General features: G+C 36.8%; 1 protein-coding gene across 2 annotated transcripts in view; it reads left to right on the top strand.

Moving 5' to 3' along the window:
* The window catches only part of raptor (regulatory associated protein of MTOR complex 1), a 40294-nt gene extending 34237 nt beyond the window's left edge, over positions 1-6057 (top strand). Inside the window, exons 20-24 of one of the 2 annotated variants that reach the window (XM_071689496.1) lie at positions 973-1220; positions 1486-1653; positions 2340-2505; positions 4418-4534; positions 4826-6057. In XM_071689496.1, coding sequence (XP_071545597.1) covers positions 973-1220; positions 1486-1653; positions 2340-2505; positions 4418-4534; positions 4826-5018 — 892 coding nt within the window. In that variant the 3' untranslated portion in view covers positions 5019-6057. The remainder of the gene's footprint in view (positions 1-972; positions 1221-1485; positions 1654-2339; positions 2506-4417; positions 4535-4825) is intronic. The other variant, XM_071689495.1, reaches the window with a different exon arrangement.
* The last annotated feature ends 11187 nt before the right edge of the window (positions 6058-17244 follow it).

The raw sequence follows: 17244 nt of genomic DNA on the forward strand, positions 1-17244 counted from the left end.
CTTTAAACCCTCCTCCTTCTTGTGGGTATGTTTGCATTCTCATGGAACAGATTGCAAAGGAGATGATTGCAGGTTTTGAAAATTAAGACCTCTTTTTTCTCTGAGATGGTGACCTGCAAGTATTTTATCTTGCCTTGCTTACCCTGCTCTGCTTCCACCCCCCATTTCCCCCTAAAAAAAAATGTTTTCTAACTGAGACCACATTTGAGTTGCTATCCATGATCTTTAAATTATGTATGCTGCTGGCAGCTGGAACTGAGTGGGCAGTGCCATCACTTCTGTGGCAGTCTCTAATTATACGGAGATGGGCCCAGAAGAAGCTGCTTCTACATTATTCATTAATCTAAACACAGCACTTTGGTGTTAGTCACACCAGACATCACACAGCAAAGATATACATGTCTTTATGATTTAATCTTTGACTTGTAAATACTGTTTGAAATATATTTTATATATTTTATTATTATCCCTGGGGATAGGGGAGAAAGAATACTTCCCACGTATTCCTGCGTGTCGTAGAAGGCGACTAAAAGGGGAGGGAGCGGGGGGCTGGAAATCCTCCCTTCTCATTATTTTTTTTTAATTTTCCAAAAGGAACAGAGAAGGGGGCCAGGTAAGGATATTCCCTCAAAGGCCCATTCCTCTGTTCTTAACGCTACCTCGCTAACGCGGGAAATGGCGAAGTTTAAAAAAAAAAAATATTTTATTATACTTTGTTGCTGTCTCCCATGTTAGTGAGGTAGCACAAGGAAACAGATGAAAGAATGGCCCAACCCACCCACAAACACATGTATATACATGCATGTCCACACACGCCAATATACATACCTATACATTTCAATGTATACATATATATACATAGACATATACATATATACACATGTACATAATTCTTACTTGCTGCCTTTATTCATTCCTGTCACCACTGTATGTAGTATACTTGGTTATATGATTGACTTTTTCGTATTCTAGGATCTGGGATGTAGAACAGAGTCATCGTGTTAGCCATTGGAGTAATAACAATGTTGGGTCAAGTTGTATCTCTTCATTGGCTGTGATCAACCCTGGAACACCATCTACATTTGTTGCCACAGCTTGTGATGATGGTAGTGTTCGCATATGGCGTGATGTGTTTCAAAATGTACATCAGCCTTCTCAAGACTCACCTTCTCTCATCACTGCTTTCCAAGCCACCAATGATGTCAATCCAGCTACAAGAGGTGAAAACACTTTTAGAAATGTCCTTCATTGTTGGAAATTTCCACATATAATATTTATTTGATTAGAAAACCCCAGGACCCCTTTTCTAGGGTTCCTGCATCTTCAAGGCTGCACTACAATCAGTAGTAGGGAAAGGATGGACTCCTTTGAAGTAAAAGTTCTTTGACAATATTGTACAGTATTCCTTTTTCATCTATTAACAATGATGCAAACTTGCTGTAGGTGACTTTTCAGTTATGGCATAATGTTTTAATGTTTTTGCAGCTGCTGGATTACTGATGAGTTGGGAACAAGACACAGAGACACTTGTTATGGGGGGTGATTCACGTACTGTGAGACTGTGGGATTTGAAAGCTGAGCGCCGCACCATGGAGTTGCCCACAGTTGGTGACAGCACATCTGTAATTACTGCAATACATTCACATCAAGCAGGTAACTTTTGATGATATACCAGAAGTAATCAGTTTACAAAACTTATCAACAATTCATTAGATAGTAAAAATATCAACAAAATGTATAGGACAAGGAAATGGGGGAATGATAAAAGATAGAACAAAGTACACACTTTTCTAAATTTCCACTGGGGATGGATTCCTTGAAAAGCCCCACCCAGTTTTACATGGTCAAAGGGGAGTTATGTATATGTCTTACATATACACACAGGAAGCTCATACATATCACATAAAACTTTTCTTGTAATAATTGGATAAATGAACCAATATCTGGTGGATGGAGATGACAGAATCTGGAGTGATGCCAGACAGCTGTCTATACCATGATGTTTGGGTCGTTACTAAATGTTTTCATTAGATATTTTGATTGCTTTTATGTAGTTGACATCAGTATATGTTTTATTGTGATACAGTCTAAGTTTGATTATGCAAGATTTTATTGTCTTATTTTAAATTTGATGAAATGCAAAGCATTTGTTTTTATGTTGTAGTACAGGAAAAGATGGATTGTTGTCACATAAAGCAGGACTGTTTGTATTCAGATTGTAGATTTTTTGTGTTTTTTTTAATCAAATTGCTATACAGTATGTACATTTCATACAAGAAAAACTTCTCATAACTTTTCTCTCAAATTATTCATTTTTGATTCATTTTTCATGTTCTAAGGCCCTTGGATTGTTGTTGGATTCTCTGATGGTTATGTGCGATTGCTGGATCGGCGTCTAACTAGTAACAGAACTGTTGTTCGGCAATGGCGAGAACATACTTCATGGGTTATTAGTGCTCATCTACTAAATTCTTCACAGGCAACCACCAAGATTATCACTGGAGTGTAAGTTTTATTCTCTTTTATGACTTAAACTTTTATCATGACTTATTAGTGTAGGTGCTTTACATTAATTATGCTTATTTACTGATGTAGATATAAACAGTTTTGATAGTTGATATACGTTGATGAATATGAATTGCTTGGTTCACTCAGTGTTTGTATAGATTTATGTTTCCCTGACTCATTGGCTTACTGTGCTTAGGCTGTGGACCCAAGGTTTGCAGAATTTATTCCACAAAAATAGAAGGTTGCACAGTAACTGATGAAATGAGTGCCATAACCCACAGGGTAGATGTCCTTCTGGATATTGTTGCAAACAGCATGCAGGGTGCATCAGGAGTACTGCCCATGATAAACAGTGGGAATGCATTCATCAGTAATGCATTCACTCAATAATAGATCAGTGAATCTTTGTTTACAGAAGGGACTTGAGTATGTAAACTTGTAGAAAGCAGATTTACATCCATCGTTATATCTTTACAAAGGACACAGTACACCAGAATGAACTGGGAGCTGAGCATTTTAGCAGGCTCTTTGATGAATCTACACATGAATTTTGGGAAAAAGGAATGCAGCCTGTGTGGAGCAGCCTGTCCCCTCCCTTCAGTACTTCTCACAGCAAGCCATATAGTGGGTGAAGGGGAGCGAAGGTTCTGCAGCATTGAAAAATGTGTGAAAAGAGAGGTTGCTATCTGGAAGGGTGATGATGGTTATAGTAGTCCCATTGATGTTGTTTGGATGCAAGGCATGGACTATAGATGAGGATGTACAGAGGAGGGAGAATGTGTTGGAAATGAAATATTTGGGGACAGTACATGAAAGTTAGGTGATTTGATTAAGTAATAAGATCGTGAAGAGTGATTTTACTGAGAAAGTAATGAAATGGTTTTGGTAACAAGAAGAGTGTGCTTGAAAGAACTGAAGAGATTGTGCTGAAATGGTCTGGACATATGGAGAGATTGAATGAGGGGAGGTTGATAGAGAGGATATATGTGTCAGAAGTGGGGAGGACAAGGAGAAAGGGGACACCAGCTTGGAGTTGGAGGGATGGAGTGAAAAAGATTTTGAGTGCTCAGGGCCTGAATATGTTCAAGGGTAAAATGCATGCATGATATAGAGTGAAATGGAGCAATGTGGTATATTGAGGATGACGTGCTGACAGTGGACTGAAGTAGGCTTGTGAAGCAGCTAGGGGAAACCACAGAAAGGTCTGTGGGTCCTGGTTGTTTATGTGGAGTTGTATTTTTGATGCATTAAACATGACAGCTTGAGAATGGATTTGAGCTAAAGAGGCCATTTTTGTATGTTCCTGGTGCTGCATCACAAATGCGGGAAATGGCAAACAACTATGGAAAAGAATTACAGACTAAATTTCTTGATATTTTGAATATGAATTTTTCAAGGATTTCCATATGCAAATATTTGTATGAATACTGATTTTCTCACCAAGTTCCCCCCTCCTCCTTTTCCCCTAGGTTTCATATGTTTATTAGTCATTTTATTTTTCTACAAATGCTAAGCATTTTTTAATGCTCATACAAAATAAATGATGTATGATGTAGGTGAATGCTGCAACTAGAAGTATGGAAATTATTTTGTAATTAGGATTCTCTTGACTCGATGTAGTAATCTACCTTTGAAACATATGTTGAATTTACTTCTAATTATATTTTGCAACTTTTCTATGTTTCATGAAGTGTTGAAAGGGGATGTAACAACTTCCACTTTAATGTTCCACCATATGTCTCTCTTTTGCATTTGGTGTATGCAGATAGGTTCTGCATATTGTGTGTTTTCCTATAGAAGCCTAAGAAAAATTTAGCATATTCCCTAGAGCAAATAGAGTATAGTCATAATAGGTAAAGCATCCCCCAAAAGGCATTGATATTGCACAAAACCTGTTTTTCTCTTAAAGTGTTTCAGGGGAGGTCAGGTTATGGGATATGCGACAAGCAAATTCAGTACAAGTTTGTGCACCCAATCATGACATGACTGCCATGGCTACACATGCAAATGCTCACCTCTTTGCCACGTATGTTAAAGATGTTTAATCTCTTTTTGTTTTATTTTCAAGTTGAGTAAATCATTATCATTAAATTTGTGATTATACTTCTCTGAATTAAGGTTAGATATTTGATTGATAGATATTTATGTTGATGTATTGGAGTTAGTTAAATGTTAGTACTAGTTATTGTTACTTGATTTGATATCATTATATATATATATATATATATATATATATATATATATATATATATATATATATATATATATATATTGTGAATATTTCATTAATGCAGTGAACAAATACATTTTCCAACAGGGGTTCCGTTAATCAGGTGATTGGTGTTCACCATGCAAGTGGCTCTTCTGTCAATGTCATTAAGTACCATGAGGGATTTATGGGCACACGTATTGCTCCAGTTTCCTGCTTGGCATTCCATCCACGGAGAGTCCTCTTGGCAGCTGGCACTACAGATAGCTACATTACTGTATATGGACTTTCTCGAAGATAGTGAAAAAGACTCTTAGCTTATGTTCTTAGTTGGTAAAATGGGTAGTTTGTTCCTAGATTTTTATCTGGACACCCCTGATAGGTGTTCCAGAATGTTATGACATTTAACACCATATACTGTAGTAAATATGTGCAGAGGTTACATAATCATCTTAAGAAAATATTGAGTATTTTGCTCTGACAGTGTAGAATACTGAATGATAAAAATCATAAAGATATCAGGAACACATGATATGATGATAGTGTGTTTATTGTTTATTTTGTTTAATATAGAGTAAATGCACTGATTAACAAGTTAATTAGGGAAAGTAGTGATCATTCACCACAGAAGTAATTAACTTCAAACAGTAAGAACTCTTTTATGTGATGGCATGCAAAATTTTGGTGATATTCATTTTAGATTGTTAAAAGTGTAAAATTTTTAAAGAATCAATATATGAATTATAAATAATACCTTGTTATGATAAGGATGCTGTGATTATTATATGTATGAGAAGGGTAAATATGGTACAGATATGAGGTAGTGTTACACCCAGTAGGAAAGGCCATAATGGTAAGATACTGTAGGAGTATTTGAAATACTTTAATAATGTAAAATTGTATTACATTGCAGAGAGATTTACTCCTCTACAGTGGTTAGTATACAGGTAGGTGACCCAGAACCAGCGATTCAAAATCCAAGATTTGCAGAAAACCGCTGTTTTTGGGTTGAGGTTAAAAGGTAGAAACAAACACCAATAAATACTTCATAACAGTATTGTACCATGAAAATGTTGTGGTCAGTCCTAGTAACAAAAATATGTTGAATGTTAAAAGAAGGTCAGGAATCAACACTGAAGTGGTGTTAAAAACATATTGATTCGTTTTTAGTTATGCAATGTTGATGCAACATAGTGTCAACAGTGTTGATACAACTTTTTGTCAACAGTGTATCTATTTTGTTAGGTACATCATTGAAATGAAACCATGTGTAGTGTTGTATCATTGTAGGTACATAATTGAAATGAAACCATGTGCAGTGTTGTAACATTGTTGCTAAATATCTATCTAATTATCCTATCTGTATCTCTGATGCCCATTCTCTCTGGGAACTCCCCCAAGAGGGTGGCCATGGTGAAATTGTTTCCATAACTGGTAAACTCCAGTGTCACTTCTAAGCCTTTAGTGCCTCAGCCTTAACAGGTCACTGGTAGAAGGTAATGTAACCTGAGGGTTTCCAGGCCTGCTATATAATGTTCCGACCTTCTAATTCTTCCTAATGTTCCAACCTGCCACTACTACCTTATGCTCCTGCCAGTTTTTCCTACCCACTCTTGCCTAATGTTCTTACCTATTATTTCTATCTATTGCTCATACCCTTTTGCCTTAAGGCATGGCTAGTGCAGAGTGTTCAGCTCAGGAAAATTTAGTTATGAAGAATGATTTGTGTGAGTTAAGTGTGACAAGGAGAGATTGTATTTTTGTGGACAGAATGCTGGCAGTCCTCATGAGGGTAAGGCAGAAAGAAGAGATAGCTACTTGGGTCATAGGAGTTCAACTAGACAACCACTGAAGTGCCAGCTCACTATGCAGGCATCACTAACCCTCCTGATATCCAGGCGGGTAGCATGCCTCTCTCGATGGTGGCTGACTACCAACTGTGTTGCTGAGTACAGTATATTAATGTCATGTGAATAGTAAATACCAATTTGTCAAATCAATTTGCAATTTCAGCAAAATCCTTCTATAGATGAGCAAATGCATGTGAAAGAGTAGATGGAGAATAGAGCAAAAGTTTCATTTTACAAGTGTGTGTGAGGCTGGGTTGAGTGATTTTACCACTGTTTTTTAACATATATACGCATCCCTTGCTTTATGCAGGGGTTATGTTCTGTGAAAACCTTGCTCAAAGAGAAATAGCATATAGTGAACCAATAAGCACACAGAGAAAAACGGAAGTTTTGGTGCACTTTCTACCATACCCAACCTCATAGTAGTAAATTTTGACTATGTAAAAAGTGGGACTGGTAGAAGTAGGTTCCTTGCAGAACAGCAAAATCACTTTTTGTGATACCATTTAGTGCAAGGATTGGTGTATGTGGATGGAGTGACAGGAGAGATGAAAGCAGAGCAGGCGAAAAGCGGTGGTGGTAAGGTATGGTGGCTACTGACAAGCCTGCTTGCAAATGATAATGTGTTGTTTGCGAGGAGTTGCAGAAGGTTGTAATTATGTTTTATGTGTCTAAGCATAGGCAATTGAAGGTAAGTGCAAGTAAAAGAAAAAGAAATAGTATTTGAAGGGAAACAGTGAAAGTATAGATTTTGCAAAGCCCTTTTGAGAGAAGAAAGTGCACTGAACCTTTTTGTAGATATAGGAGGAGAAAGACCGGAACAGGTGACTAAATACAAGTATTTGGGAGCCTTCTTGGTCAAATTTTGTGAAATAAAAGGAGAGATCAAGGAGAAAATGATAGAAGATAGAATAATAATTATATCCCTTGATAGAACAAGGAAAAAAAGAGGATATGGGATGGGAGTGGATGAGAGATTTGGTATGGCTGGGAATGCAAAGGGAATGATTTATGGAGTGTTAGAGTGGAGGAAACCTAATTCTGTGAGACAGTGAGTTTACAAGGAGAGTGTGTGATAGTATGATTAAAGAGGTTGGTGTGAGAGAAAAACCATTTGCAACAAGAGGAAATAGAGTGGAGGAGTACTGTTGGTAAATAAATGGGAGAAGAATGCATGGAATGGTGTATCTGAGGCATGTATGGACTGGAATTAAGTGGAGACTTTTGCCATGGCCACTCCCTTGATGGGAGCTCCTGGAGAGAATGGGTGTCAGAGATATAGATAGATAGATAGATTATACATGACAGCTAAAGAAGATGGAGTTACAGTAAGCCCCTGCATTAAGTGAGAAACAACAGCAATTATGAGGTGAGTAAACAGCAGCCTTTCTGTATTTATTTAATACTTTATTTATGATTTCTTTACATACCAGACTGAACATTTGAAAAACTGAAAAAGTTTGAAATCCAGCATGGCTCATGCCCCAAGCATGCTAGGTTTGGGATTTCCTTCCTGTCAAAGATGAAATAGTATGTTCAGAAGCCAATTCAGAGGACAGAAGGACTTGAGCATAATTTTATATCCATATACCATAGATGTTTCAACATTAGCAAAAACTAATGCTAAGTCTTTCGTGATTTGGACTGCATTTGTGAAACAGCTTACAGTAAAACTGCATATTGAAATTGGATTGAGTGATAATATCATTGATATAGATCACAAATGCTGCTAGCATCATTGAAAGAATATCTTTATTATCTGGCAAGGTATGTCAGCAGTAGGTTATGTTACATGAGAGAGAGAGAGAAAGAGAGAGGTAGTGACAGGACAGGAGGACACTAGTAAAGAAGTTATAGGGAGAATTTTGAAGAATGGAATTCTTTTGAAATTGAATGAAAGATACTGCTGTTCACATGAAAACTAACAGGACACAGGCCTCCCCAGTATGTATGATATGGCTTTTTCTGATTATATTATAACTCTAGGACCCATTTTCTTTGGCTTCTGCAGCTACAATCAGTAGCAAGTAATTGATGAGCTCATTTGGAATGAGAAGTTCTATGACAGAATTTTCCTTTACATCTGTGGACAGTGATACAACCTTCCTGAAGGGGACTTTCACTTGTGGAATAGCCACATTCCTGCAAAGTCTGGTAATGCACATGGCATTTTACTGTCTCTTATTTCAAAGAAAGAATTACCTGTGATCTTGTGTTTGTTGTCTTATTATCATATTTTACGGTACACATGACAGCTTAATAATGGATGTGGCCTTTCTTTGTCTGTTCCTGGTGCTACCTCACTGATGCGGGAAAAAGTGGTCAGGTATGAAAAAACTACTTACTTCCTGCATATACAACAAAGTTAGATTAACCCATTAATGTCCCACTAAGTTTTCTTTTCCAATCCCCAAAATTCAGTTTTTATCAAGTTGTTTAAAAAATGTATTTAACCTTACAATTTCAAAGATATATAAAAAATGAAAGAAATCACTTCAGAATTATATTTCATCTGTACATTGTACTAAAAAGTGTTAGTGCAAGGCCTGTGTGTCAAGTGAGTAGGTACTGCTTATTTTATTTATTTTGATAATGCCAAAATACTGATAATGGATTATTATTATTTTTAACCTTACAAGATACAGACAAAGAAAGAAGGGCCATATCCACTCACTTATCCTCTAGCTGTCATTTGTAATGCACTGAAACCACTGCTCCCTATCCACATCCAGGCCCTACAGACCTTTCCATGGTGTACCCCGAACATTTTACATACCCTGGTTCAGTCCATTGAAGGCATGTTGACCCCAGTATACCACGTCGTTCCAGTTCACTCTTTTCCATACACACCTTTCACCCTTCAGATCCTTGTTGCTCAAAATCTTTTTCACTTCCATCTCCAATTTGGTCTCCCACTTCTCCTTGGTCCCTCCACGTCTAACACATGTCTTCTTTGTCAACCTTTCTTCACTCATTCTCTCCATATGTTCAAACCATTTCAACACACCCTCTTCTGTCCTCTCAACCACACTTTTTTTTTTTATTCCCACGCATCACTCTTACCTTTTCACTATTTACTCAATGAAACCACAATACACCACATATTGTCCTCAAACATTTAATTTCCAATACATCCACCCTCCTCCACACAACCCTTTCTGTAGCCCATGCCTTGCAATCATATGATATTGTTGGAACTACTGTTCCTTTAAACTTACCCATTTTTGCCCTCTGAGATAACGTTTTCTCCTTCCACACATTCTGCATCGCTCCTAGAAGCTTTGCCCACCCTCTCCCATCCTACGACTCGCTTCCACTTTTATGGTTCCGTTCAGTGCCAAGTCCGCTCCCAAATATCTAAAACACTTCACTTCCTCCATTTTTTTCTCCATTCAAACTTACATCCAAATTAACTTGACCCTCAACCCTGCTAAACCTAATAACCTTGCTCATCTTTCTCCCTTCACACACTCTTCCATACTCAGTCACCAACTAATACAGTTTCTCACTTGAATCAACCACCAGTGCAGTATCATTGGTGAACAACTGACTCACTTCACTGGCCCTCTCATCCCCAAAAGACTGCTTACCTGCCCACTCTCCAAGATTCTTGCATTTACCTCCGTCATCATCCTATCCATGAACAAATTAGTCACTGTGACATCACACACCCCTGCTGCAGACTGACCTCCACTGGGAACCATGCACTCTCTCTATTCATACGCATGCCTTATACCCTTGATTAAAACTTCTTGCTGCTTCTAGCAGCTTGCTTCCCACACCATATATTCTTAATACTTTCCACAAACCATCTCTATCAACAGTATCATATGCATTCTCCAGATCCATAAATGCCACATGCAAATCCATCTGTTTTTCTAAGTATTTCTCATGCATATTCTTAAGAGTAGACACCTGATCTACACCTGCATGAAGTTACACTACTTTTAAAGTCACCTTTGGTGAAGCTGTAACATTGGGAGTACAGTCTCATCTGAGAACTTCTTACTCCAAAGGAGTCCACATTTTCCTGCTGCTGAAAGCAGTGCTTGGGCTGCAGGAGCCTCTGGAAAGATGTTCAGGTTAACACCAGGTCCCTTCCTTACCAAGAGATCTTAGGGTTATTGCAAATAATACATACACACACATTCACATTTATGTGTGTGGGGCCTACTTGTGGAGATGGGGGCTATGGCTTTGGTATATCATACATGACCGCTAGAAAGTGGATGTGAGCAAATGAAGCCATTTGTTCACCACTTCCTGGCAATACCTCACAGATGTGGAAAATGGCAAAGATTTATGAGGAAAACGTATATATACTTGCAGTGGTACAGTTAGAACCTTACCAGCGTGTCAGATGAGGTCCTAACAATGCAAATGTACACTTTTCCTATAAGTTAATTGAATGGAATTTAGAGTGAAAGGCTGCCTGTTCTTGGTCATTTTATTGGTGTATATTTAAATTTCCCAGTGACTGTATGACAGTAGCGCATAGAAATGGAACAGAGTCAAGCCCATGCTCTCCTGAAAGATGAAAGAGTCTGCAGATGTTTTGCCTTACTTGCCTATTAAGGATTAGAAAAAGAACTTGACTGTTCATAACAGACCAGTCATATCAGTTTTTATAAGGGTATGCTTAGTTTCATAAGATACCTGGAAAAACTAAGGGTTTATTAAGTATATCACTGCATATCAGAACTGAAAATGCAGTGTGAACACTTGTTTAACAGTCATCAAGAACAAATGATATTTATGAGTCCCTCTGACCATTGACAAGCCAAAGTAGTTATTATTCACATTTATCAATATCCAGGAAATATTTAGAAACAGGTAAAAAGCATGCCCTTAGTTCACATTTATCAATATCCAGGAAATATTTAGAAACAGGTAAAAAGCAAGCCCTTAGTTCCCTGATTTATCTTCTCATGGAGAGTTCATAACCTCCAGTGGTCCAGTAAAATCCATTAAGGCTTCCCAAATGATAGGATTGCTGTAAGTAAAAGATAAGTACTTATTAATCCTTGTTTACTAATACATATTAAAACATGGAAGATTGGAATATATTGTAACCATATCAATGGTTATGTTTTAATTTTTTTGGAAATTTACTCCACTGCTTTACTCAATAAAGATAATTTACTGCCTAAGGAGCCAACATTTATTGTTTTGATTTTCAGTTTAAGCTTATAATAGCAGACTGAATGCTCCACATTCTAAACAAATGAAATAAATGAATTGCAAAACATGATCAACAAATATATGTTACCTGGGGGGTTTACTGTCGCATTTTTTCCATCACTTTTTCAAAGAAAATAAACCTGTTTCAGGAATTACTTTTCTGTTTCTTGCTGTTACATGTCAGAGGTATTTCGCAAAGAGTGATGTACAAAACTGTTTGTATAATAAACTATTTCTCATATAAGCAGGATAAGCATTGTATCTGTATCTCTTTTTTCTCATTCATTTATTCTTAATCCCCATAGATTATAGTGATGGATACATGAAGTTAGTGCCTTAAATGTTCATGAGGAATTTCTTTGTAATGGTGAAACTGTTACACAGGTTAACAGTTGATTCACTGCATTCTAAGAAGAAAATTAAAACGAGTAAAGAAAGAATACTGCAAGTGATTGGATAATACCATTAGGACGTAAGTGCTGATATATTAATTCATAAACTCCCCTTCATCCCCTCCCCATAGAGACTCATCATGGACAAAAGTCCACATCAAGACCAGGCCTTAAGTGAAATATAGAGAGGATTATGGAAGGGTAAAGAAAAAACAAGGGAAAATACAAATTTTGGAGGAAGTTAGAAAAAAAAGTAAATGTTTTACTTTAAAATGTCACAGGAGCACTGCAAGGGCACCATAGAAGGGAATCTTAGGCCCAGAAGGTAAGTTAGGGGACTGGATGAGGAATGAGAGAAAAGTAGGGGAGCAGTGCTGACAAGTGCCAGAGAAGTGCGTGATATGCGGAAGGTTGGCAGGTGAGAAAAGGTAGTGAACAGGAGGATGATATAAAGTTCAGTGAATGATTAGATGTATAAAAGAAAGCAGCAGGAGGTCAAGAAAAAAGGTGCAATAGCATAAGAAGAGGGCAGATGATAGTTGGGGTGAGCATTTATCAGCAGACTCAGGGAGAATGAAATGTTTTGGAAGATTATTAGTGAGAAAAACATGTGAACACAGAAACATAAGTGAAAGGGGCATTTCAGGAAGTAGTAACAGGCAGATAAAGAGGAGATGGAGGAAGTATTTTGAAGGAGTGTTGATTGTATTTGATGACGGAGTAGCAATGTAGGGTGTTGGGTTGGGGAAATATGCAGAGTGAGAGAATTAGGGCTAATGGTTTGGTGAAAAGAGTGAAGGTAGTGAAAGCCTTGTGGAAGGTGAAATGCGGCAGGGTAGCTGGAGTGGTTAGTACTGCAGTTGAATTTCTTTAAGAAGGGGATGACTATGTTGTCGATTGGTTAGTTAGGATTTTCAGTATATGTGTGTGGATCATAAGAGTTGCCTGAGAATTGGCAGAATGCATGTATAGTGCCATTGTATAAAGGAAAGGGGGACAAAGGTGAGTGTTCGAATTATAGAATTATAATTTTGTTGAGTGTACCTGATAAGTATCATGGGAAAGGGATGATTGAGAGAGTGAAGGCATGTACAGAGTATCATATTGAGGAGGAACAGTGCGCTTTCAGGAATGGTAGGGGATGTGTGGATAAGGTCTTTGCGTTGAAGAATGTTCATGAGAAATACTTAGAGAAACAGGATTTGTGTGTAGCATTTATCAGTCTGCAAAAAGCATATGATAGAGTTGATGGAGATGCCTTGTGCAAGACATTACAAGTAAATAGTGTGGGAGAAAAGCAGTAAATAGTGATTTTTTTTCTTTTTTTATAGAGAAAGAGAAAGAGAGTAAGGCAAGTGTTTGATTAAGCAGAGAAGAGGATGAGTGGTTCCAGGTGAAAATGGACCTGTGGCATGAGTGTGTGATGTCACCATAGCTGTTTAATTTGTTAATGGATGGAGTGGTGAGGGAGGTAGATGAAAGGGTCTTGGAGAAAGGGACAGTCTGTAGAGGAAGAGGGGGCTTGGGAAGTGAGCCATTTTTGCTTTGCGGATGACATGGCATTGTTGGCAGATTCAAGTGGGAAACTGCATGAGGTGGTTTCTGGATTTGGGAGAATTTATGAAAGGAGGAAGTTGAAAATGAATGTGAATTAAAGGAGGGTTATTAGGTTTAGTAGTGCCAACTTACAGGTTAGTTGAGGAAGAGGGGATGAGTTTGAATGTAGAAACCTTTGAGGAAGGGGAGTGAACGGAACCATAGAAGCTGAAGCAAGGAGTAGCGATGCTGTTTCCTGTGGGGTAGGATTGCCCCAAGAATGGATGAAAGCAAGCAAGTATAAATATATACATGTATATATATGTATATATATGTGTATGTATACATGTGTATATCTTGATTATTTATTATTTATTTATTATACTTGATTGCCATCTCCCGTGTTAGTAAGGTAGCATCAGGAAACAGGCGAAGAATGGGCTATCCACTCAATACACACGTGTACATAAAAGCCCACACACGTACATATACATAACATATACATATCAACATATACAAGTATACATACATATATATATATACACATGTTCATATTCATACTTGCTTGCCTTCATCCATTCCTGGCGCTACCCCACCCCACAGGAAACAGCATCGCTACCCCCTGCTACGGCAAGGTAGCGCCAGGAAAACAGACAAAAAAGGCCACATTTGTTCACACCATTCTCTAACTGTCGTGTGTAATGCACGAAAACCACAGCTCCCTTTCCACATCCAAGCCCCACAGACCTTTCCATGGTTTACCCCAGACGTTTCACATGTCCTGGTTCAGTCCATTGACAGCATGTATATGGGCATTTATGTGTCTATGAGTGGATGGGCCATCCTTCATGTGTTTCCTGGCACTTCCTCACTGACATGGTAAACAGTAATCAAGTATAATAAAGGAAATATAGAAAATATGTATATTTATTGTTTTCTTTTTATTATACTCAATTGCTGTTTCCCATGTCAGCGAGGTAGTGCCAGGAAACAGGAAGAATGGCCCATCCACTTATATATATATATATATATATATATATATATATATATATATATATATATATATATATATATATATATATATACACACACACACATTTACATAATATATACATACATACACATACAAAGACATACATGTATATACATGTACATATTCATACTTGTAATTTATTTGTATATTTATTTGTTTATCGTCCCTAGGGATACGGAGGAAAGGATGCTACCTTCATGCATTGTCACCTAAAGGTAGGGACTGAGGAAAGCTAAATCTATCAAAGATTTTTCCCTGAAGGCTCAGTAGTTTGTCTGTTCTTAACACAATTGCAGGTAAGACAAGTAGGCATAAAGAAAAAGTATATTATTTATATTCATACTTGTAATTTATTTGTATATTTATTTGTTTATCGTCCCTAGGGATACGGAGGAAAGGATGCTACCTTCATGCATTGTCACCTAAAGGTAGGGACAGAGGAAAGCTAAATCTATCAAAGATTTTTCCCTGAAGGCTCAGTAGTTTGTCTGTTCTTAACACAATTGCAGGTAAGACCAGTAGGCATAAATAAAAAGTATATTATTTATATTTATACGTATGTGTTATGAAGAATAGTCACATTTGAAGATTCTTTTGAAAGTAACATCTACATACTTGTTTTTTGAAGACCTGCGTATTGTCCTTAGGTGAGATGGGGAGATAACAGTAGGTAAATAGCGGAAGGACAAATCTGATGCTGTATGTTTGATTCATCCAAGTTACTTTCAGTCATCTTGACTTGTGCTCTCATGTGTCTAAGTGGGGACAATACAACTTGCCTCTATGCATGGTTATTTCTCATTGTAAGCTAATTGGTTAATTTTGTCAAACTTTAACAGTATTTTTTTGGGATTTTTTTTCCGGGTTTAAAGGTCATATTGAATTGTAATTAATGACAAGTGAAATGAGGGGTGTGAAAAATACCGTTTATGACTGATTTGTGTATCAATGAAACTATTTCTTTCTTCTAACAGCTAAAGATTGTTGGAGTGTCCCTTAGTCTACCTTGCTCATTCAAGCTCTGAAAAAAAAATTTACACCCTTATAATTTGCAAAAAGTTCTCTCTCTCTCTCTCTGTATAGATACACATAAGTTATAAATCATTGTTTTTTATGAATTAAGACTTCACCAATTGTACTTAAAGAAAAACAAATTATTTACTAGAATAGCCAATCTTAAGTATGCAAAAATTCATACTTTTTTACTTATTTGATTAAGTTCTCCCAAAACTATCAAACCATTATTTTTCTTATCAATTAACAGTTAAGCATGTTTAATAAAGAAAAACATCCAATTTAGAGGTGGTTGGGTGATGGGTATCATAAAGATGGCACGTTTACCATCCACTGTTGTAACTAGTGGGTTACTGACATTGGGCGCCCCAAAAGATATTTCAGGGGGTGAAGGGCTACAAAACCTGTGTGTACGGGATCAACTTTTTTAAGTCCTTAGACTAAAAGAATATGTGTGTGCCTAGAATGGAAACAGATTAAGAGTTTTAAAAAGAATTACAAAGATGTTTAGTTTAACTCCATTTAAGTAACTATGATCGTGAATGTGAAGTATGTAATTTTTTTTTTAAATGTATGGGATACAAATGCCTCCTATTGCCCCTTCCTACGGGCGCCCATGGTTACTGAAGCTTCCAGCCAGCTCCAGTGACTCGTTCTTTGTTTGGTTTGTCCACATTATGCACGAAACTCAGCTCATAGTAGTAAATTATGTGTGAAGATCATTGCCAATACTACTCTGCTCCATAAGCGTTATTTGATGCCAGTTGTACCAAAAGGTTTAATGGTTAGGTAGATCCAATGAACTTTTCAAACAATGTAGGTAGCCAACAGTGTAAATTAAAATAAAATTCTTGTTGTTGGTTGTTATTGTTATCAAAATTGTAATATTGATAGGGAACTTTTGTAATATAGTTTGCACATAACATTATGCAGCTGGACTTATTGTACATTAGTAATATAATATTCTGATGACTGATGATAGTTACTTAACCACTTTCATTATTATTTTAAGGGAAAAATCTCTAGGCTTTGTGTAAATGAAACCCTGTTTGAAAAATTTAGACATTGATATCTATGTGTATGTGGTTAATCAAAAACTCAAGTGATATTAATTATAACCATTCTGATCATTGTGCACACTCACTTAGAATTAATAGTCTGTGCTTTTATTATGATTGGTTTGGTTATCAGGCATATTTTTTTAAGAAGAAATACTTTTTAAGTCAAAGGTAAACATGACATATTCTTCGTGAATGTTTTGTGGGGAAAATCACCATGCATACAACTGTGCATCTTAATATGCTGTTTCAGATTTTTTTTATTTGTTTAGTATATTCATGACATAAATCATTGAGAAGCATTGTGAAAGTAAACACAACTTGGATAGCAGATAGGAATTAAAAAATTCTTTGCTTAAGGATGTACACCAAAAACTGTAGTATGGTAATCTTTTTTATAATGTATAAATCTTCCTTAATTTGTCTTTCTGTAGATACTAGAGATTTGTATAGATTTCAGCAA

The sequence above is a fragment of the Panulirus ornatus genome, chromosome 47 (genome assembly GCF_036320965.1).
Source record: "Panulirus ornatus isolate Po-2019 chromosome 47, ASM3632096v1, whole genome shotgun sequence".
NCBI lineage: Eukaryota > Metazoa > Arthropoda > Malacostraca > Decapoda > Palinuridae > Panulirus > Panulirus ornatus.